The sequence below is a fragment of the Psammomys obesus genome, unplaced genomic scaffold (assembly GCF_907164565.1).
Source record: "Psammomys obesus unplaced genomic scaffold, mPsaObe1.curated_primary_1811, whole genome shotgun sequence".
Classification (NCBI taxonomy): Eukaryota; Metazoa; Chordata; class Mammalia; order Rodentia; family Muridae; genus Psammomys; species Psammomys obesus.
This window is the reverse complement of record NW_026594311.1, coordinates 357,166-378,715: the sequence shown is the minus strand read 5'-3', so window position 1 is coordinate 378,715 and position 21,550 is coordinate 357,166. Positions and strand designations below refer to the sequence as shown.

The following is a 21,550-nucleotide window of genomic DNA, read 5'->3' as shown; positions in this document are numbered from 1 at the left end:
ACACACACACACACACACACACACACACACACACACACACACACACAGAGACAGAGAGGAAGAGAGAAAGGTAGTGAGACGGACAGAGATAGCCACCACCAAACTCAGGACTGAATTGAAGGCCGTCATGCTGAGCAAGTGCCCTCCGATGAATTACATGTCCAGCACTTTTTGTATTTTCTATTTTAAGACAGCACTTCACAAAGTTGCCCAGGATGGCCTTGAACTTGTGATTTCAGGCCTGAGTCTCTAGATAGTTGAAATAACAGGCCTGTGATGTCAGACCTAGAACCTTTATATAATTTTAACTTTACCCTCACTCCCCTGGAATAGAAATTCCATGGAGTTAGGGGAGTTTGTACTTGGTAGGTGTGTGTTTAATAAGTAGTTGTTAAATAAATCAGTGTACAATGTGTGGTGTAGTGTCTGCGTATAAGTGTACATGCCGTGTAAATGGACACCTATGAAAACGCATGGGGAACTTGCAATAGCGACACTGACTATTGTGGAGGTAGGAGGTTGCTGTGAATTCTTTGCTAATGGTGTCTATGTATATATGTCTGTGTGGGCTTGGCTGTGATTATATGTGCTTGTGTGCATGCTGTGGATGTACCCACACATGGCTGTGATACCTATGTCTAGTTCAGTAAGAACAGGGAGCTGAGACAGCTGGACATGTTCCTCTAGGAAGAGAACCTGCATTACCTTGGCCTTCCCTTTCAACCTCCTCTTTTCAGGCAAGAAAGGCACCTTTGTATCTTTTAGTGGCTACAAACACGAAGTCACTTTCCAAAAGTGACCTTTTAAGCTGATACAGGCTGGATGCTCAGATAACGACTGCAAGGTCCAGAGGTGACCCAGGGCTGATGGAGCCTGGACAGCCTCTTGTTTATACAAGACATCCCACTAGAAGAGATATGCTCCTTGCTGTGTCTTTCTTGGAGGAACTGACCGCAAAGAAATGTAACCTCAGTGAATGTGGTAGGGCAGGCCTAGGGTTGACCGTGTGCCTTAACATGGCATTCTTCTTTCTCGAAGTCTGCAAATGGGGTTTGTGATTTTTGGCTTGCTTGCTTTTTGGAGATCTGCGAGGATAAAAGAGGTAACGGCAGGGAATATGTGACAGTAAGAACAATAGCTTTATGTCTGTGAAGCACAGTAGGGTTTTAAATTACCCTCTCATCCGAGCAAACGCCTCCGTGGGGAGTCCCGAACTGGCCCTTTGCTCCAGGGAAGGGCGATGGTGTTGGTTGCATAGACACATGTGTCTCTAAGTCAGCAGAGGTGCACGTGAGCGAGTGCCTGGGGAACTCAATGAAGACAGGGTTATATAATGTGGCAAATGGGCTGGACAGTCGCAGCAACTAACTTGCTTTATTTTGAGACAGGATCTCATGTAGTCCAGGCTGGCCTCGAACTTGCTCTGTAGCTGAGGATAACTTCGAACTCCTGATCTTCTTGCCTCCATGTCTCAGTGCTGTGACTGGAAAAACGGGCTCCATGCCCGGCTAAGACTAACACTTTTGAGCATGTAGTAGTCCAGGCTGTATCGTAAAGGCTTCTCTTATCTTCAGTAACTGGGAGTCCAACTCTTAGTGCCTTTTTCTGGATAGAGAAACTAAATGAGGGTCAGAGAAGTTGGGTGAGTTTTCCAAAGTCACAAAGCTCTGAAGAACCAAAGCTGTGATTCCAAGTCATCTGTGGAGCACTGCTTGTTTGGCAAGCTGCTTTGCTATTAAGTAGTCAGTGAAAAACATGTTTTCACCCTGGCCTTTACCTTGAGACAGAGATAAACAAGATTTTTTGCCAAGCTCCTTTAACTTGCCTGTATGACCTTGGACTACTTCTGCTCTACAGAGAGGGGGTCTGAAAAAACAAGTTTGACTGCTCCATGAACCCCTTCCTTGTATTGATGTGCCTTGTTTTGCTTTACCTGAATAAACTCTGGGCTGCTGCAGTTTTTACTGACAGTCCTCTCGAGCTGATCGATCCCTTTATTTCTTTTAATCCTCACTCCCCACTCAGGTACTGAATTTGCTGTGGGCTCCGGCAGCCCAGGTCCTCCAGAGTGAATCACTGGATGAGTGGGTGAATGAAAGATTAAGTCCAGAAGTGCTCTGGGGGCAAGGCAAGGCCACCTCCTCTTCTGGTGTCGCAGCCCCTAGGGTAAAGTGGGCACTGAGGTTCTGGCCTGGGAGATCGACTCTCCCAGGGTAGAGTGCCGCAGCCACGCCTCATGACCGTTTTCTCCTCACCTGCAGGCACATGCTGCCATGCAGCACTATGGGGTGAACGGCTACTCCCTACACGCTATGAACTCACTCAGCGCCATGTACAACCTGCATCAGCAGGCAGCCCAGCAGGCCCAGCATGCTCCCGACTACCGGCCGTCGGTGCACGCGCTCACACTGGCGGAGCGCCTAGCTGGTAAGGGCCCTGGGGACCGGGCCATGGGGACCAGACACTGAGGGATGGCTTTTCTATGGGCTGCTGAAGGCAAAAGGGGGAGAGGTGTGTAAGCAGCTTATTCTAGGTGGCTTAGAGAGCCCTTGGTCACTTAGTGACATGGATGACAAGTCAAAAGCTATGCTGTGCTGGCTTTGGCAGCACATTTGTACAGCATCTGTGCAGGTTCCTGCAGAATACCTCTGTGTGCCAGCACTGCGCTGGGTCCTGGAGCTGCCTCAGCCTTTAGTTTCCTATAACAAACCTTCAAAAGAGGTGCTCACCAGCCCTGTCTCACAGATGAAGAAACCAAGGTAGCAGGCACAGGACTACCCAGGAAACTCTCACTGGGAAGTAGCTGGAAGAGGGCTGGGGTGCCTTGGGAGGAGACCGGACATAGGGAGATATAAATAACGATGGTTCTCAGGGTTAGAATACTGGTTAAATGCCAGGCTCTCTGCCAGCCTTTCTCTTTTTCTCTCCCTGTATTCAAGCCTCATGAGGAAGGTTACCACTTTATTTTACAGACAGAAAACCTGAAGCGCAGAGAGAATAAGTACTGGAGAGGTTGGGCATTGGAACGTGGCAGAATGGCTGAAACTGTGGGTTCAGACCTGTGGTTAGCTGTCTGCCTAGTCCCCTCGCTTCTCAGGACCCAGGTTTCCGTTTGGGACAGTGGTAGTACTAGGATAGCTGGCAGGCTGTATGATGTGGTTAGCAGAGCTTTGCTGTGCTCACAGTCACTATAACTCAGCGCCCAAAGCAAGCCCCAAGCACTACGAGAGAGCTGTCGCCAGTCCTCTGACTCATGGCTGTTCTCCCAATCGCTTCTCAGTTGGTTTCGGTGCCGTCTTTTCCATGGCTGTGATGAAGTGTTAGAGAGAAACAATTTAAGAAAAAGGAAAGGTTTATTTCGGATCATAGTTTCACAAGTTTTGAGTCATGGTTGGCTGGCTCCGTTTGCTGTGAGATCGTATCAAGGCATCACGTCAGAGAGTGCATGGCACAGTAAAGCTCATGGGAGGCAGAAAGCAGAGAGGGGAGAAGACGGGACAAGGACAAGATGTACCCTTCAAAGACATGCCCCCAGAGGCCTACTTCCTCCACCTTAGCCTTATCTCCTAGCAGTCCATTTAGCTGGGCACAGAACAATGCATTGATAAGGTTAACAGCTTTATGATCAAATCACTTTTTACTAGTGCCACCAGCTGGGGACAAAGCGTTTAGCATGTGAGCCTTCAGTACATTTTCTACCCTCATAACAACGGATCTGAGGGGGGTTAGTGATACAGCTCGTGGGGTGCACTTCCCAGGGACGATGCCCCCGTCCATGCTGTGTCAGCCCTTACCCGTCCTGATGCATGTGGGCATGTGTCCGTGCCGGGTGGTTGTGAGGGACCTCACAGGACTCCTGGGAAGACCAAGTGTCCACAGATCCACTGTGACCAGAGTCAGTGGTGGGACAGCTCAGGACAGCAAGATGGGATGGTGAAGAAAGGAAAGCAGGCAGTCCAGGAGGCAGGAGCCTTTTAAATAAGAGCTACAAGGGGGAGGTATCAGCAGGAGCCAAGGCATAGGAATGAGAGAGGGGCTGAGGACCATACTTGCCTTGGGGTACCAGCCTGGCAGGGAGGATATGGCAGACAGCCCTATTCGTTCGACCTTGCCAGGCCTCTAAGCAGCTGAGTCCCTGGTCACTGTTCTTAGATCAATTCTTAGACATCAGTGTCCAGTGTGATGGTGGTCACTGCAGACCTGCCCCAGCCATTGCTACCTCCCTAGTTTGGAATGGATTTCCTTTGCCCAACGGAACAGTGGCATGTAGCTTAAGCCACTATCTCACAGAGAACATTCAGGATAGAGGTTCATGCCCACTGATAGGAATGGAGGAACTCGGAGGTTTAGCCTGCTTCCAGATTGACAGCTTTTACAGAAGAAATGAGCCCTGCTAGGACATTCTTACAGAAGTCTTACTTTCCATGGCAGGCGCTGCTTTAGGGAGCCTGGTCTTTCCTTGACCACTCCACTCCTTGTAGTCCTTGGAGCTAGCAGCAGGATGCTGAGCTGCCATCTTTCCACCAGAATGGGTGTGACTAAGAGGTCCCTACTCCCTGTACTGCCTAAGGATAACAGTCGAGATTTCAGGTCTGCCTGGGCTATTGGGATTAGGACAAGTATAAAGGGTCCCTCTTTTAACTGGAGAAGTATCCCAGAGTCTAGGGTGCCCTGTACATTTTCCATCTTAGCTTTTGTTGAAAACTTCCCAAACCTTGAATTACAAGAGGAGGACTTTGGTGCCATTCAGAGGCAAAAAAACAACTTGCGTCCCTCCAGCATTGGCAGGGTCCATTTTTGTGTGATGGGAATTTACAGCCCAGGTAACCAGTCAGGCAGAAGGAAAACATTAGACACTAGCCTTAGGGAAATGCCGTCCTGGCTGGTTTCCATGGCAAGCCTGTAGAATCAGTGGTCCACCATCTTGGTCACTCCTGTTCAACCCTGCAGTGTGGTGATTTGTTCTCTTTCCTTGAAGAGGCAGCCAGAGAGGCTGAAGACTGGGTGTAATAAGCCTTTCCCCTGTGCTGAGGGCCCTGCCTGGGCAAAGCTTTCTACTTAGGAAATGAGACTAGGAATCTCTCCTCTTTCCATCAGAGACATATAGACCAAAGAGAACAAGAGTTAATGTGAAACATAGAGAATCAGTATGCACAGTCAGACTTCTAGGCCATCCGTGAGACAAGCATCAGGCTTCTCATGGCTAAGGCCAGTATTCCAGTGCTAGGAAGTGTTAGTACCCAGAATCTAAGGACCACATGGTATCAGAATTATTGAGAAATGTATTTTTAGATCACTGGTATCATGTCGTCTCAGAATATCATAGCATCTTGGGACTTTCTTTTTTTTTCTTTTTAAAATTAAACTTCCACTATATAGATCAGTCTAGTCTTGGACTTCCAAGCCTCCTGACCTTAGTCTCCTGAGTGCTAGGATTGCAAGTATATGTTTTCACTCTTGGCCTAGTATGTTGAAACTTCAAGGATCTTCATACCCTTACTGCCAACCAGATCAGGAGGACACCCCCAACGCACACTCACATGCCAAAAGCCATGCTCAGAGCTGAATTAGTCTTCAGTTCTGAGAGTGGAGGTTGTGGACAGGATAGAAAGATTTTTCAGTAGCAGCCAGTGGAGAGAGGATGGGTGATTTCCAAGGGCCAGGGGTCAGCTCTGATAGTTGTCTGGGTGTCTGAAGTGGGTCAGAGCAGAATTAGCTTGAAAATTTACTTCCCGTAATTAAATGGGCCCCCTCTGCTTGCCCTCCAACGGCTGTACATTTCAAGACATCATCTTGGAGGCCCGTTATGGCTCCCAGCACCGCAAACAACGTCGTAGCCGAACGGCATTCACAGCCCAGCAGCTTGAGGCCCTGGAAAAGACCTTCCAGAAGACTCACTACCCAGATGTGGTGATGCGAGAGAGGCTGGCCATGTGTACCAATCTGCCTGAGGCCCGCGTGCAGGTAGGGTCCGGCTCTCCCAACTCTAGCTTGCAGATGAGTGTAGACTCCATCTGTCTGGTGTCCAGTTGTCCAGGAGCTAGTGTTCGCTTGGGCGGAAGTACTTGCCTGCTTCCCTCATGCCAATTTGGAAAGGATGGATGGGGTTGGGTGAGGGAAGATTATCATCTAGACCCTCTCCTAGAGACCCAGAGTACAATTTTTCCTCTCCTCACTGCTCCTCTCCATGCCCTCCCCCTCCCCAGGTGTGGTTCAAGAACCGCAGGGCCAAGTTCCGAAAGAAGCAGCGCAGCCTGCAGAAAGAGCAGCTCCAGAAGCAGAAGGAGGCCGAGAGCTCCCATGGAGAAGGCAAGGTGGAGGCCCCAGCCTCAGACACACAGCTGGAGGCACAGCAGCCTCCCAGTCTGCCCAGTGGTGATCCCCCTGCTGAGCTTCAGCTGAGCCTGTCGGAGCAGTCAGCCAGTGAGTCAGCCCCTGAAGATCAGGCAGACCGAGATGAGGACTCCCGGGCTGGGGTCGAGGAGCCTAAAGCTGAAAAGAGCCCTGGATCTGAGAGCAAAATGCTGGGCTGCAAGAGGGGCAGCCCGAAGGCAGGTGAGACTTGAGGGGTGCTGCAGGCAGGGTGGGGCCACAGGTCAGGGAGTCCAGCACAATGGGTAGGACACGGATCCGGAGCAGGATGGTCAAATGCTGGCATTTAGGAGCATGACCAGGCAGGCATGACTGGCTAGAGCAGACCTGTGTCCCCCCCTTTAGTTGCTGAGCCCTGGAAAGGTCTCAGAAAGGTCTGCATAGATGGTTCCGGGAGAGGGCCTGGGCAGAAGGGAGATTGAGGAGGGAACAGGTGAGGGGCTGGCTAGATCGCTTTCATCATTTATCAGTTATTTCAGCTAGTTCAATATTATAACAGCCAGTACAGATGTACCGGTGTATGCTGGGTGAATAGCACACCGGTTCCTGAGATTCTCATGTATGGCAGATTTCACTCTAGTTCAAACTTCTCTTAGGATTTGGCCATTTCAGGGGTCTAGTTCATTAGGAGCTCTTGTGGAGAGTGTATCTGCTGAGAGGGTCTTTTTATTTTATTTTATTTATTAATTATTTATTCATTATTAATTTATTAATTTGTTAATTATTTATTAGCTCTAGCTGACCTGGAATTTACTATGTAGCCTAGGCTGGCCTTGAATTTAAGAGGTCCACCTACGTCTGCCTCTGGAATGCTGGGATTAAAGATGTGCACCACCATTCTTGGCCTGGGATGGTTCTTTTTAGGGCTGCGCATATCCATCTCTTTTCCGCAGAGCTTGGCTGGGCTGGAGTCCTCACCCTTGCCATGGTTAAGAAGGAACAGAGCTCTGGCATGAGTTATAGTAAGACACAAACCCTAGGGCAAGCAAGGAGGGTACAGGGACTGTGAGCTGAGGACTGGAGGGAGAAGATGAGAGGCCTGGGGATTCCTTGAAAAGATTAAGCGGTTCCCCAGGAAGTCAGACATGGATCCCCAGGTGGGAGGAACCTGGAGCTTCACTAAGTCCCTCCCAACCCAGTTCTGAGGGTCATTGCAGAGGACACCCTGGTTGATGATTTCAGCCAGACTGTCTTCACTGCAGGACCAAGGGGATAGGAGGCAGCCTCTCCTCCAATGCCAGTCCTCTTGTTCTGAGTACTTGTTTCTTGTTCTCTGGTTGCAGATTCCCCAGGCAGCCTGGCTATAACTCCTGCGAACCCTGGGGGCAGCCTCCTGGGCCCATCCCATTCCTACTCCTCATCCCCGCTCAGCCTCTTTCGTCTACAGGAGCAGTTCCGCCAACACATGGCAGCCACCAACAACCTGGTGCACTACTCCTCTTTTGAAGTGGGTGGTCCGGCCCCCGCTGCCGCCGCGGCCGCAGCTGCTGCGGTGCCCTACCTAGGTGTCAACATGGCCCCCCTGAGCTCCCTGCACTGCCAGTCCTACTATCAATCCCTGTCAGCAGCTGCTGCTGCTCATCAGGGTGTCTGGGGGTCCCCATTGCTGCCGGCGCCCCCCACAGGCCTGGCGCCTGCCTCCGCTGCCCTGAACAGTAAAACCACGAGCATTGAAAACCTTCGCCTCAGGGCCAAGCAGCACGCTGCCTCCTTGGGACTTGATACGCTCCCCAACTGACTGCCTGGCTTCCAACCCAGTCATGGTCTTAGGTGTTCCCCCATCTCGGCCCCGTGGTTATTCCCAGAAGGCTCTCCAAGTTCTCTGAGAACTAACTCTGAGAGCCCAGGGGTGCTGGGGCCTGGGATCCTCTCCCCTTGTCTCCCTTCTTCAGAGCCCCAGCACCAAGTGAAACACACCCCCTCTGCATGGCCCTGCTTGGACCCCGTGGAGGTCAGATGGGGAGGAGGTGAACACCTGGCTACATCCCCTCCTCAGGCTTACCTCCTCCCTCCAGGCCTTCCCCCCTAGTAAGTTGATGTGTGGAATGTGAGATATAAATATAAATATATAAAACTATATTTTCAGGCATCGCCTGCCCCAGGCCCCTTCACCTGCTCTCGAATTGCATTGCCACTGCTAACCTTACCTCTGAAGTCCACTCCAGAGTGTGTGTTCTTTTGTGTTCTCTCTCTCCCTCCCTCCCTCCTCCTCCTGATTTTTCTCCCAGCCTCACCGCCTCTGTCTTGATCCGTGTCTCCCTGCCTAACCTGGATCTAACTGCTATGCCTTCCCTCTGCCTCTGTTTTCTTCTTTTGGTGCTGGATATATCAGTGTCCTGTATTCTCAAGTAGTGTTTTGTTTGGGTTGTGGTTTTGGTTTTAGTCATTTTGTTTCTTCCTGTTTCTCTTCTGCCCTGCTTTCCTATCTCCTCTCTTAATTTGATCCCTTTCTAGGCAGCTCTTCTTCTCAGTGCCCCAAGATTCAACAAAATTCTTCTTGGGAAGACCCTAGAGCAACAGGCAGATGGTCCACAGCATCTCCCAGACACTAGGAGGAGCTCACAGTCCCCTTTCTCTCTCTCTAGCTTGGAAGTAATGGCTCCCCAGATCATAGAGGGGCGAGGGGTGAGGGGCAGCATTGATTAGGCTGGCCATAGAACAGCTGACATCACTGCAGGGTTTGAGTTCCTGATAAGTGAGGGAGGCCACAGGGCAACCATGCTTTCAGGATTTGTTGGCTTCCTGTCCCAGAAGCAGCTGTGGGAGTAGGAGTTTCTGTCCAGTGAGTCACTGGCTTGGTAAGGTGTGTTCTTATATCGAGGGAACCCTGCTCTGCAAACCCCCTTTCAGGATGGTAGGACATTGGGCAGGCCTGGTGCTTTCCGGGATGGGCTTGTCTGGATGAGACAAACTTATCCTGTTCATTTCCAACCACCCAGCATTCTGTTCACACAACCTTGTAGGGAAAAGGCTTTAAGTAAATTTAGTGGTAACAACTACAGCACAACACTTAAAGAGAAGCCCAATGTGTAAGTTAGGACATTACTGTCGTTTTGCTGAGGAACAGTGAATCCTTCATACCTGAAGCTCTCTGTGGATACTGCCTCAGTTTCCCAGGAAATGTAATGGATCCTTTCTAGGTTAGACAATCTAGATTTGATCCTATTTTTCTTGGATTCCAGTGCTAGCATTGGGGTGTGTGTGTGCTCCATTTCCATGCCCATGGTGGTGGGTGGGCAAGATGACTTGGATAGATTCCTGGTTATGGTTTCCCAACCCTTTGGCTTGCCACGAACCCTCAACCCCACACTTAGTGGTGGCCTGGCATGGCTGGCCTACAGAGCCAACAGTGCTCACCTTAGTAAGGTCAGTATGGACAGGAGTAGGAGGCTTTGGTCAGTAAAAAGTAGGGAGGGCAATAGCTTGAGCCAGGAAAAGCATGAAGCAAATAGGAGAGGTGAGCATGAGTGGGCCATTGAAGAGGAGGTGACTGACCTCAGGAGAGGTGGGATAGAAAGGCCTAGAATGCAGCCTAATATTCCCACTTCCACGCAGCAAGCACCAAAGGCAGGCAGCTGAGAGTCTGAATAAGGGGTATCCTCCTGGGGTCTGGGATCTGGAAGGCGAGTCCAAAGCCATGCGAACATCAGAGGAGGGGAGACTTGGCCAGGGAGATGAGAGGTTAGCAAACCCTTAGGGAGTCTGAGGAGTTCTGGGTTGGGGGTGGCCCGGTGGCCCACGGTTAACCAGTTGTGGTTAGCTTCAGGAAATTATGTTTCTGAAATACCCCATCTGGGACCAGGCACAGGGCTGAAACAGTTTGTCTATTCCTGGCTGCAAATGACTGTCCCTGGGACTTGGGATGCGACATTTGTAGGCAGGAGCCATTTCCCCAGAAGCTTCCCCCATCTCTTAAGGATCGAGGCCTCCTGGAGTCCTATTCTGTCATGGCAGAAGCCAGCCGACCCTAGGCTTTTCGAAACTCCCTTCGATCTTTGTTAGTTCTCTCAATCTGCTGACCCAAACCCACAAGGCCAGAGAACGAAGAAAAGACACACGTGGGTTTTACCCTCAGGGATCTCAAGGTATTTAGGGTACCAGACTCAGATACTCAAAGCAGCTGAAAGAGAAGGGGTTGGTGGAGAGAGAGAGAGAACCATGTCTCCTTGGGAGGATTAGAGGACACAATTCTTTGGAGGAATTAGAGGGACAAGTGTGGCTGGGCTCACCTCCCTGACAATGCTGATGGAATGTATGCCTGGCCTGCTGGTCACTAAGGGCAGAGAGCCTGCCGACCAAACCCTTATCAGCCCTTCTAGAAAAAAGTCCTGCACCTCTCTGCTCCTTCCTGTTTGAGGTGTCCTTCTCCCTGCTTCCTTCCTTCCCTAGAGCATGGTCCGGGGGCCTGGTTCTTCACCTCCTATGTAGAGGCTGACTGGCCACACGAACTGCTTTACAGACCAGCTGTTTTGTGACCATTTGTGCTTAGAGGTTGTACCAGCTTGTGGCAAAAATACCGTGTATTGTATTTATTTATTCTGTTAGTGGAGGAAACAAAACTCCAGCCACTTGCTTTCCCTTGTTCTGCCCCTGCGTAGCACAGCATGATGCTCTGTCCTGTGTATCTGTCAGTCTTTTGGCCTTACTTCCTGTGACTTTGTGACCTGTTCTTTGTCCTGATTGGCTAATAAAAGAGAACCTGGCAGCACAGACCTTGAGCCATATTCATTCCCAGAGATGCCTGTAGTGGGCTGAGCAGGTGATGTTTCAGAGTCTCCTGTGGCCTCATGACACCTGGCTCCTCCTCTGGTTTTGGGACATCCTCCATGACTCCTACTTGTCTGTGCTGGTGTGACTTTGGAGAAGTCATTGGGAGCAGACAGTATGGTACAGCTCTGTCCTTTCTGGGCTTTTAGGTTCACTCAAGCACAGGTGGCAGGGCAACCTGGGGCAGGAGACAGCTGCCGATATTTAGGTAGCCTGGGGGATGGTTCTGCGGGGTCGAGAGGCAGGGATGACATGTGGGGGCTCAAGCAAGCCAAAATCAAAGCTGAGTACTAGGAAAGCACATTTGAATCTCTAGGCATGGTGGCACACACCCATAATCCCAGCACTTGAGAGATGGAGCAGGAGGATTCTGAAGGCTGGCTACCCAAGCTACTTGAGACCTTGTCTAAAAAAACAAAAACTGACTTTGCATCTGGTTCATTTCAGTGTGTGATGTTTTTATTTATTTGCAAGAGTTGTTTTTGGTTTTTTTTTTAAATACTAAGGTTTATAAAATCAATAATAATAAAGGCAGAGCTGTTCTCTGATGGAACAGGGGCCTTTGAGTGGAGTGAGTTCTTTGTCGTCAGAGGCAAGCAAGCAGGAGATGGAGAGGGGACTGCTGCAAAGGTAAGGCCATGTGTGTAAAGGTTGTAGTCCATGTGTGGGAGTGAGGACCGGTACCGTGAGCTCAAGAGCCTGCTGGCATTTGTGTGCTTCTGGATGAGAAGGAAAGAGGGATAGCCAGGAGATAAGATACACAGGTGATAGCCGCAGGAAAAACACACAGTTCAGAAGTTTGTGTTGTGAAATCTTGGTTTCCTCTACTTATTTTAAGGAAGGAAAAAAAAAAAAGCCTTTAATCCCAGCACTCTGGACGCAGAGGCAGATGGAACTCTGTGAGTTCAAGGCGAGCCTGGTCTACATAGTGAGCTCCAAGGTAGCCAGGACTACAGAGGGACCTCTCGAAGACAACAACAAACGAGAACAAGGAGACTCCAGCCTTTGGCCCTCATTATACTGGCTCTACCTTCTCTTGAGTTCTAGGGTTTCTGTAAGAGGACCCTTTGCCAGGAGGAGTTGTGCTGCACGGAGCTGAAGCCTGTGGGTTGGGACCTCCCTCTGTCAGGCCTTTTTGGTAGAAGCCCAGCAGGCCTGAAGAGTATGCAGATGGGCTAGCTACTGGATTTTCCAGGGTGGGTCCTGGCCTCCGTACCTCCCAGGTCACTGTGACCCTACAGGTGCATTCCTCTCCCCTGTGGGGCTGAGGATCAGGGCATCACCTCCCTGACAGATCAAATGTCTCCCCGCCCGGTGCTTCCTACATACCTCAGCTTTGAGGGACACACCTTCCCTGGCACAGCGGCTGTCTGGCCACATTGCAGTTCAAGTCCCTCGTTCATTCTCTTAGCATTGACTGACCACCTGCTAGATGCCTAGTCCCATGCTGGATGCTGGATACAGAGAAATAAGTATTAAAAAATGTGCCTTGACAATCGCAGCATGGGGCAATTCAGAGCTTGAAAAATAAGGCACTGTGGAAATAGAGACCGTCCTTATGTCAGCATGGGGAGGTCAGGAGGAAGGTGCTTCAGGAGAAGGATATAACCTGAGCCCCATATGTCAAGTGTTTCTTAGGTCCTGGGAGAAGCACAGTCCTTCCAAGATGCAGGACTGGGTCCTGAGTTCAGGAGAAGCCAGGTGGGACTGGAGGACAGTGGGGGCGGTACCAACTGAGGAAGCTAGAAAGGAAAACAGAAAAGCTGGTATGCTGCTGCATCTGTGATCTCAGCACATGGGAGGATGAGGCCAGCCTAGGCTACTAGTAGGTTTCAGGTCAGCCTGGGATACAGTGAGACCCTGTCTCAAAAAAAAAAAAAAAAAAAAAAAAAAAAAAAAAAAAAAAAAAAAATCAAGACAACAAAAGTGAACCAAGTTTAGAGTTTTTAGAGTCAAGCCCTAAGGCTAGAGCCTGGGGCTTTGGAAACTGGGTGGAGTGATTGGACTTGTATTTTAATAAATTCGTGTTCCTCATCATCTGTGCATGGTGGGTCATAACAAGGAGCTAGATGGAGAGGAGGCCATGGCTCTGTCCTGATAAGAAAGAGTAGCATCAATCTGGTGTACAAGAGCCGGGGAGAAGAAGGGCTGATTAATAAGATTTGGGAGGTAAAATCACTGTGGTGACAGCAGGATGAGAAGGCCCAAGGGTGCTCCTAGGTCTTTGGCTTAGCTACCGGGTACATGGATGCCCTGCTTTGCTGGACCTGGGATGAAGGTTGGCTCCTGAGCATAGTTTGATGTTGTTAGCTCTTGTTAGTGTGTAACAATAGGAGCCTTCCATTACTTCTGGGAAGATGGTAGGTAGTGTGGGCTCTGCTGATGGTACAGCATTGATACAACATGTTTTTTTGTGCTATGCGTCTTTTAAACAAGCCACTTAATCCTGACACAACTCTGTGAGGTAGATATTATTATCATCCCCATTTGATAGATGGAGAAACTGAGGTACAATGTGATCACATAGCTTACTCAGGACCACCAGGCATCAATGCTCACCTGAGGTTACGACCCAGCTAACTTTGAAACCCATACTCCTGACCTCGGTGGTTGCCAACACAGAGATGGCCATTGGAGCCACGTGATTAAATGAAATGATACAAAGAAGTTTGAGGTCAGGACCTCCAAGAAATGGCTGGCTGTGATAGAGTCAAGGCATGGCTAATTACAGCTTGCTGTTAACTGTGGGCCTTTCTCTAGCCCTCAACTTCCTCGTCTGTTGAATGGGAACTGTTAACCATATCTAGCCTGCTTTATAGGAGACTCAGAGGAGGTAAAGAGGAAGAAGGCATTTGACCAGACAGAAGCTGAGCAGCAGTGTCCCCCACATTTATTAATGGGAAGGGAGTGGGCAAAATAGGTTTCCTCAAAGTGTAATCTGGAGTGTTCCTTTTCCTTAAGGTTTGGCTGGAATTCTTTCAGATTAGGAGTCTCTTCCTTAGTCCCTGGTGGAAGGAGAACGGGCTGGCAGGGCCTGAAGATGGACCCCTTTAGGGCTGGGGAACCCTTCCCCATCTCTTTCCCACAGAGGTGGCTGCCCTGGGCTAGAGCCCCCCACCCCTAATCTTTCATTCTCCTTTCGCTTCTGGGAAAGCCGATTAGGAGGCGGCCTCCTGCCCGCCCCTCTGACAAGTTTGTCTGAACTTCCAACAAAGGCTCTTAGAAGGCTGAAGAGGGAGGGCTGGGGCACAGGGAACCTGACACCGCTGGCCTGGGATCACCCCAGCGGCCTAGCAGGTTGCACCGTGGCTCTGCCCACCCTGTGGTGAGCAGGAATGTGCCTCCAAGGGGACATGGCCCCACAATGGCCTGGGGGCTGCGGTGGGGGTAGGGCTGTGAAGGAGCCCTTCACCTGAGAACCCCTCACAGTTAGGAAGGCAGCAAGGGCCAGCAGTAACTATGCAAGCAGGCAGGAAATTCGTGCATTCTCATACACGCTTCTACTTACACACAGGGATCCTACCCTGCAGCCCCTACCCCCTGCATGATATGTTGACATACAAATTGAGCCACAACTCTCTGGGCATCTCTCTGCCTCACATTCATGTATGCATAGAACCCCCACCAATATCGTATGCAGCTTGCAGTCTGCCATCTAGGCATTTCGCACACCTGCTCCACACCCAGAAATGCATTCTTCCAGGCTTACCCACACCCAGCCAGTCCACTGAATGCTCAGAAGTAGGTGTGAGGCCTCTCTCTAGGTAGGCCTCTTGAGAGAGGGGCTGACTTCACTTCAGTCCAACAGTTCCTTGATGATTGCTGCCCTGTACTTGTGAAGCATCTTCACTGTACTTGTGAAGATGCTGTCCCGGTGCCTGTGTGAGGTCCCACACCAGCCCTGCTGCCATTTGTACACCCACAGCCTCTCCCACACACCCATCCAAGGGGCTGCCCAGAACCCTCCCCTTCACACACAGCAGCCTCCCCTCTCAAGCCTGTCTTCATGGGTCCCAGTGAGGAGCACAAAGGGCTCTGAGCTCAGGGCCTCATGACATTCAGATGAGGCCATCTTTGGATTCCTTGTTCGTTTGTTAAGATCTATTGATTGTTTGTGTGTGAGGGCAGCTTCTCAGGAGTTGCTTCTCTTCTCCCACCTGTCTTTTGAGGCAGGGTCTCTTGTGTCTGCCGCTGTGCTGCACCAGTAAGCTTCTGGCTCCTTATGTCTGGGGAGCCCCTTGGCTTTGTCTTCCACGTTGCCTGAGGAGTGCTGGGGTTACAGACAGGAGCCCCACATCCAGGGATCGAACTCAGGCCTTCAAGCTTGCAAGATTTACCCACTGAGGTACCCCACCCCACCCCACCCCACCTTGTTTTAGACAAGCTCTCACTGCGTAGCCCTGGCTGGTCTGGAAATCACCATGTAGCCTTGGACTTATGGAGTTCCCCCCAAATGCTGGGACTGTAGGCATGCACCGTGACCAACACTGAACCCCCCTCTTTTAAACAGGGCCCTGCATCTTCATTTTATAACGGTCCCACAGATTATGTAGTTTCTTGCTTATCGCTGTATCCCTCAGCTGACTTTTAAGAGCCCTTGGGCTTCTCTCCGTTACTCAAATGCCTTCATTCTCCATGCTAGCTGGGGCTTTCCTTCCCACTCCCATACCTTACCACACAACCGAGTGTGATGAGACGGGAACCACTAAGGGCTTGCTATTCCCAGAGTCACCAGGGGCTCAGGTTCCTCATCTGTAAAATGGGACTAATGATAATGCCAACACCAGGGTTCTTTGTGACCGCTAAATGAGATGACGTCTGCAAAACAGCACAAGTTTGCTATTTGGTAACTGCTCTGTGAATGTTTCCTATCGCTGCTATACTCTCATAAGCGCTGGTAAGTGAAAACAGACTCTGCCCTGCATTCAGTTTCATGAGTAAAACAGAAAACGCCAAACGAATCACTCTGTACATAGATGGGAAGCAGCCAGGTGAATGAGACGCAGGCATACCTCTGACCTTGAAGGACTTACAGCACACAGGAGAGGCCTTCTGAGCCTAGGATCCCAGATGAACTAGGACAAGCCACAGTTCTGTCAGAGGTCAGAACCAGAGCTCAATTTGTAGCTGCAAGGAACTCTACCTGTGGCTGGTGCCAAGGTCATTTCATTTTTTAGTAGATTGTCTGCGGACCATTTAAGAAGCTTCATGGGGAACGGTAGTGATGACTCAGCAAATAAGAGGACCTGGGTTTGATTCCCAGCACACAGCAGTCACTCAAAATTATCTATAGCTCCCATTCCAGTGGCTGCAAACCCTCTTCTGGCTTCTGCAGGCACCTGGCACTCATGTGGTGCACAAACATCCATGCAGGCAAAGCGCCTACCCAGAAAATAAAATAAAAATCAATCAAAAAGAAGCTGGCAGGTTTCTGTGCATTTGTTCCATCGCCTGTAAAACGGGGCATTCTCCACTGACACCCCCTGGTGTTTGAGAACCCAGAGAGCTGATCATGGAAGTGAAGGATTAAGCTGCCTGCTGTCACTAATGACTCTAAGCCTCACTCTGGGTTTCCTCCCTGCCTTCCAGGCCAGGGGAGTTGTTCAGCCCTCTACTCTGCCTCCAGCTGTGGGGAACCTGGCACCTCAGCCCACGATCCCTTCCAAGACAAGTCTGGAACAACAAAGGCCACAGGAGCCTTATTTCCTCCTGAGGGCTGAGCCCAGTAGTTCCTTTATCTTGGCAAGCACTGAAGAGCTGTTCATGGAAAGCGCTCCAGTGGGGCGTGTGTGTGGGTGTGTGTGAGCCTGAGTGTGTGTGTGTGCGCGCGTGTGTGTGTGTGTGTGTGTGTGTGTGTGTGTGCGTGTGTGTGTGAGCACACAAAGCTGCTCATTGTTTCTGCTCCTACCTGAATGGGCTGGTAGACCTGCAAGCTTGGGTTCTTCACAGGCCTCACTGATCACCCCAGGGCCTCCTCACAGCATGAGCCAGGAGAGAGAGGAGGCCTTCTTTCTTACCTAGGAAGAGAAGACCTGGAAACTGGAGCCACGGTGCTTCACAAAAAAAAAAAAAAAAAAAAAAAAAAAAAAAAAAAATCCAGGTTAGCCGAGGTGGATGAACAGGGAGAGATGAAAGAGCGATCCATTCTTTTGGAAGTGTCAGGGCACGCCTCAACACTGGGCCTCTTGGGGGCACACAGGGACCTCAGGAGGCAGGGCCTTCAAGGACCGAATGACTTCCTTTAGCTTTACCTTCAGCCCGTCCTTGATGGGCCATCTAGAGAAAGACCGTGCCCCTGAAAACTGGCCTGGTTCCAGGACTGTGGGCTGCTGGCAGAGGCTCCAAGTCTGCTGTAAGTCTGGTGGGGACTTGAACAGCTCCTTGACACCTACTCCAGTCCCCTTGACTGGAGCTATGCAGGGGGGACTCTGGGAGCGGCTGGAAGTGTTCGCAGTGGCTTGGCCTGCCTCTTCTCTTTCTCTTAACCACTAAGCCATCTCTGCAGCTTCCTGCCTCTTCTCTTTCTCTCCCTCACATCAGCCACTTGGGGATTGACGGGGGTGGGGTGGGGGGCTGGCTTTCCAGGGCTCTCTTCAGCCCAAATCCAGGGCAAGAGTCACCGATACTCCATGCCTGACCTCAGTCCCAAAGGGCTGGGGATCACCACTTTCCATCTTCTTGGACAACCTGCTTCAGGGATTTACACTGAGCTGAAACCTCCCACACAGTAGTCTCCTTATTGGTTTTGACCTGGCCCAGTCCAAGGACCATGCAGAACGTATTTATCACACTGTTTTAGGACATCCCACAAGACTGTACCAGGTGGCATCTCATGCTCGCTGCGTCCTTTCCCATGAGTCTTTGATTCTGATGACATTTTTCTCCTGGGGAAACATATTCACTCTTCAGCACCTCTCTTCAGAACTCTGAGAAATACTGCCCATGAGAGGGAGATGGTGTCCCTTCCTTCTCCTGCCCTTCTTGGCTACTTACGTGCAATTCTTGTTCACTACCCAGGTGAAACTCCATGAGCAGGACTTGGCCTGGCACAGGTCTTGGTTCAGAGTCGGTGTCCAGCCAACACCAAACTTGTTGAACTAAACTGGAATAACCATGTGAGGGACAACCAGTGCCCAGGCCCCTGGTGAACCTGGTTCCGGCCTTGTTCTGACTTTGCAGTATGGTCTTGGGTAGGTCCTGACCTTTTCTGGGCCTCTGGGTTTTGGCTAGAGGTTGGACAGAGTGATCTTCGCCTGCCTTAAACAGACTTAGTTCCCAAGTGTCTTGCTGAATATTTTTTTTTTCCTCTGTACAATCATATCCCCCAGTTTCCTTTATTGTTTTATCTAGGATCTCTGCCCATGCTTGGTCCATATGTGGCAAAGGCCCTAGCAGTGATGTGATAAAGCAGGTCAAAGGAGTCTCAAAGGATGGCACTTGAGGACAAGTGAGTCTGTCTATTCCTTTTCTGGCCTGCCTCCATAATGGCATTCTTAAGTGATGAGGCTGGGCCTAAGGCAGAGGTGACATCACAGTGTCCATCTCTTTCTGAGGACATAACATTCTAGCATAGGCTTTTCTCTTTCTTCTTTTAGTCTTAATCATCAATGTGTAGTGTAAGGGACTACACATCAGCCTGCCAGGTATTTGGGAGTGGGCTCAGTGAACTAGTAGCTATGGAGAACCATTCATTCTTCATTCATTCATTCATTCATTCATTCATTCATTCATTCATTCATTCATTCATTCGCCAGATGCATCCCATGAACTGGTAAGTCAGCAATGATCAGGATGGAGGCCCTGATACCAATATGCTTTTGTGTTAAAGAGGATTTGGACAGCAAACAGATGAGCAATAAAATATATACATTTTGGGATGCTGATTGGTTGATGGAGGAGGCATGAGGATTGAGTTTGAATTCAGCCTGGGAAAACACAAGAGTGTAAAGATATTAAAACAGCAACTGAGGTCCAGGCTTGGCCCAAGAGACAGGCAGAATGATTAGACCAATAGTTAGAGACGAACAAACAGCTCACTAGCCAGGTAAACAGACAGTGGGGAAAGAGGCTGGTCCAGGCCTGCAGGCAGGATGGAGGCTTCTGGACAGAAAGAATGGAGAAGGGAGGCAGGATCTATTAAGCTGATGACTCCAGGCCCTAATCCTGTGCCAGGCCTATGCGGGGCAGTGTATGGAGGGGGAGGGGAGCAACCCCCGCTGGGGTGTAATTTCACGCTGAAGGGCCTGATGGGGCATCCCATGGACTGATCCTTTCTGGATCAGAAAACCTACTTCCCTTTGTCGCATGCAGGGCGATTAGCGCCTTAACCCTTTGTAGGCTGGCTCATGGCCAGTTCTGCCCCACCTTGCCTCCAACCGCTGGGGACCTAGCCCAGAGCCCTTCTCTGATTCCAGCCCAGCTAACTCCTAGATCTGGTCCTATATGTGTGTATAGGAAGGATGAAGCTTCCTGGTAAGGAAGGGCCGAGTATGACCGGGTGTGGGGGTGGATTTTAAAACAGTCCATGTCCCTGTTCTCTGGCATCCCGCTTCCTCTGGCTGCTGCTACACTGGCAAGCTGCTCACCCCATATGCAGGTCCTCTTTATATTACATTTTAGTTTATTTAGTGTGTACGTGTGTGGGTGTGCCTGCATGTGTGTGAGGCCAAAGGACAGATTGTGGGAGTCTTTCCATCTCGTGGGCCTCAGAGCACACTCAGGTTATCAGGCTTCCTAGTAAACCCCTTCAAACGCCTCCAGGCAGTTTGGAGTCCAGTTTCCCCCTCTGCCTTACTCAAAGGCTGGAAGGTCAAGCCCACAGCCTTCGCGCACGCCCTGCAGTGAGGACTCACTACCTCCCAGGTGAGAAAGCCGGGGTCTTCCGCTCCCAACGAGTCTCATTGGGAGTGAACATGGACCCTTGAGGTCAAGCCCTCTGAACCACTCATAGGTCATATGTCAGTAGCATTCCAGAGATAACCCTGGCCAGGGCTTCCAGTAGTGCCCTTCCAGGACTCCATAGGTGGTCACGTTCAAGGCCCTGCATTTATGCCTTTTTCTTTGCTGATGACCTCCTCCTCTTTGTGGCTCTGTTCAAAGACCCGCTAGGAAGGGGTCTCACCTTTTGGCTCTGTATGTCCTGGCACCCTTCCCAGGCTAACTTCAACTGGTCCCCTAGCTTAGGGGAGAAGGGCGGGGACCAGACTTGGCCTCCTTTAAGCTCCCTGGGTCTCTAAAACCCCAGCCCCATTAAAAGAAAGCCCCTAAATGTTATTTACACTTCGGAGTCTTAAAAACCATTAACAAAAGCCACTTAATTCAATTATCTTCCCGGCTGGCTCAGTTCTCAGCACTGAGCACTGGCCTCTCCTTGCCACCCCTCCCTCCCCACCCCCACCCCCCCACTGTCATTGTGTCGGGCTAATGAGGTAAACTGAAGCGAGCCCTGTCCCCCCTGACAGGTTTATGAGAATTTAATAAAGCGTGGCCGGGACCAAATGAGTTGCCTCAGCCTCGGAGAGCTCATTGTCTTCAGCGTCAGCGTTTTTTGACTCGGGCTGCCCCCCTCCCCTGCCCCAGCTCTTGCCTGGCTCAGCCTGAACCCGTAGTACCTCCCTAGGTGAACCCAAAGTCCTGTGTGCCTGGCAGAGACTGGTGTGGCCCCGCAGGGGCAGAGCACCCATGCCCGCCCCTGAGAAGGGGTGGAAAGTGAATCTGTCAGTGTCCCTGGCAAGTGTCCCCTTGCAGGCCTGCCATCCCTAACGCGCATCAGACCCCGGAAACAGAGACCTGGGAGACTCCTTGCGCTCCTGTGCTGTAGCCCCCGCCAACCCAAGGCTAATTTGGGCAAGCCTCACCTTTTTCTTGCCTGTTTGGAGTGACCAGCCACAGGGAGCTTCTAGAATGAGGGGACTTCTCTTCTTGTGAGGGCACGTGGTGGGGTTCTGAGGTCTCCACTACAGCCTGGGCTCCTTTTATTCACATGGACCATCACCTCCCATTTTCTATGACAGGTAGCAGAGGCCGGAGCCCAGGAGACTCAGGGGCTTGTTCAAGGTTCCAAGGCCTCTTCCCAGCTAGATTCAGCTGGGCCCACCCTGGAGTGCTTGCACTACCTTGAGAAGCCTCACTTCCCTTCTTTCTTTATATCCCAGCTTTCTCTGCTTGCCCTGTCAGAGACCCAAGGACCTGAAGATTCTGGGCAGCCCAGAGACCTAGAATTCCTTTTGTCCCCTGCAGAAGTGGCTCTAGGTATTGCTTCCCCTGAGGGAAGAAGCTAGACCTGATGAGCCTTAGCACATCTTCATGCCCATGGGATATCAGGAGAGCAAGGTTTAGTGACCAACACTGAGTGTGACTTGAGCAAAGTTCAACCATTGTCGAGTGTCAGGGGCCTATGACCAGAGTCACC

The 21,550-nt window shown here is 50.7% G+C and overlaps 1 protein-coding gene across 2 annotated transcripts; it reads left to right on the top strand.

Moving 5' to 3' along the window:
* The first annotated feature begins 2,264 nt into the window (after positions 1 to 2,264).
* Positions 2,265 to 8,110, top strand: Dmbx1 (diencephalon/mesencephalon homeobox 1). Of its 2 annotated transcripts, none has more exons than XM_055618553.1 (4): positions 2,265 to 2,427; positions 5,786 to 5,964; positions 6,207 to 6,555; positions 7,656 to 8,110. In XM_055618553.1, exons 1-4 carry the CDS (start codon positions 2,274 to 2,276, stop codon positions 8,108 to 8,110), a joined length of 1,137 nt encoding a protein of 378 aa, XP_055474528.1. In that variant the 5' UTR covers positions 2,265 to 2,273. The 2 variants fall into 2 exon arrangements, with proteins under 2 accessions (XP_055474528.1, XP_055474526.1); XM_055618551.1 differs by having other exon boundaries at positions 2,274 to 2,425; positions 5,769 to 5,964.
* Positions 8,111 to 21,550: the final 13,440 nt, after the last annotated feature.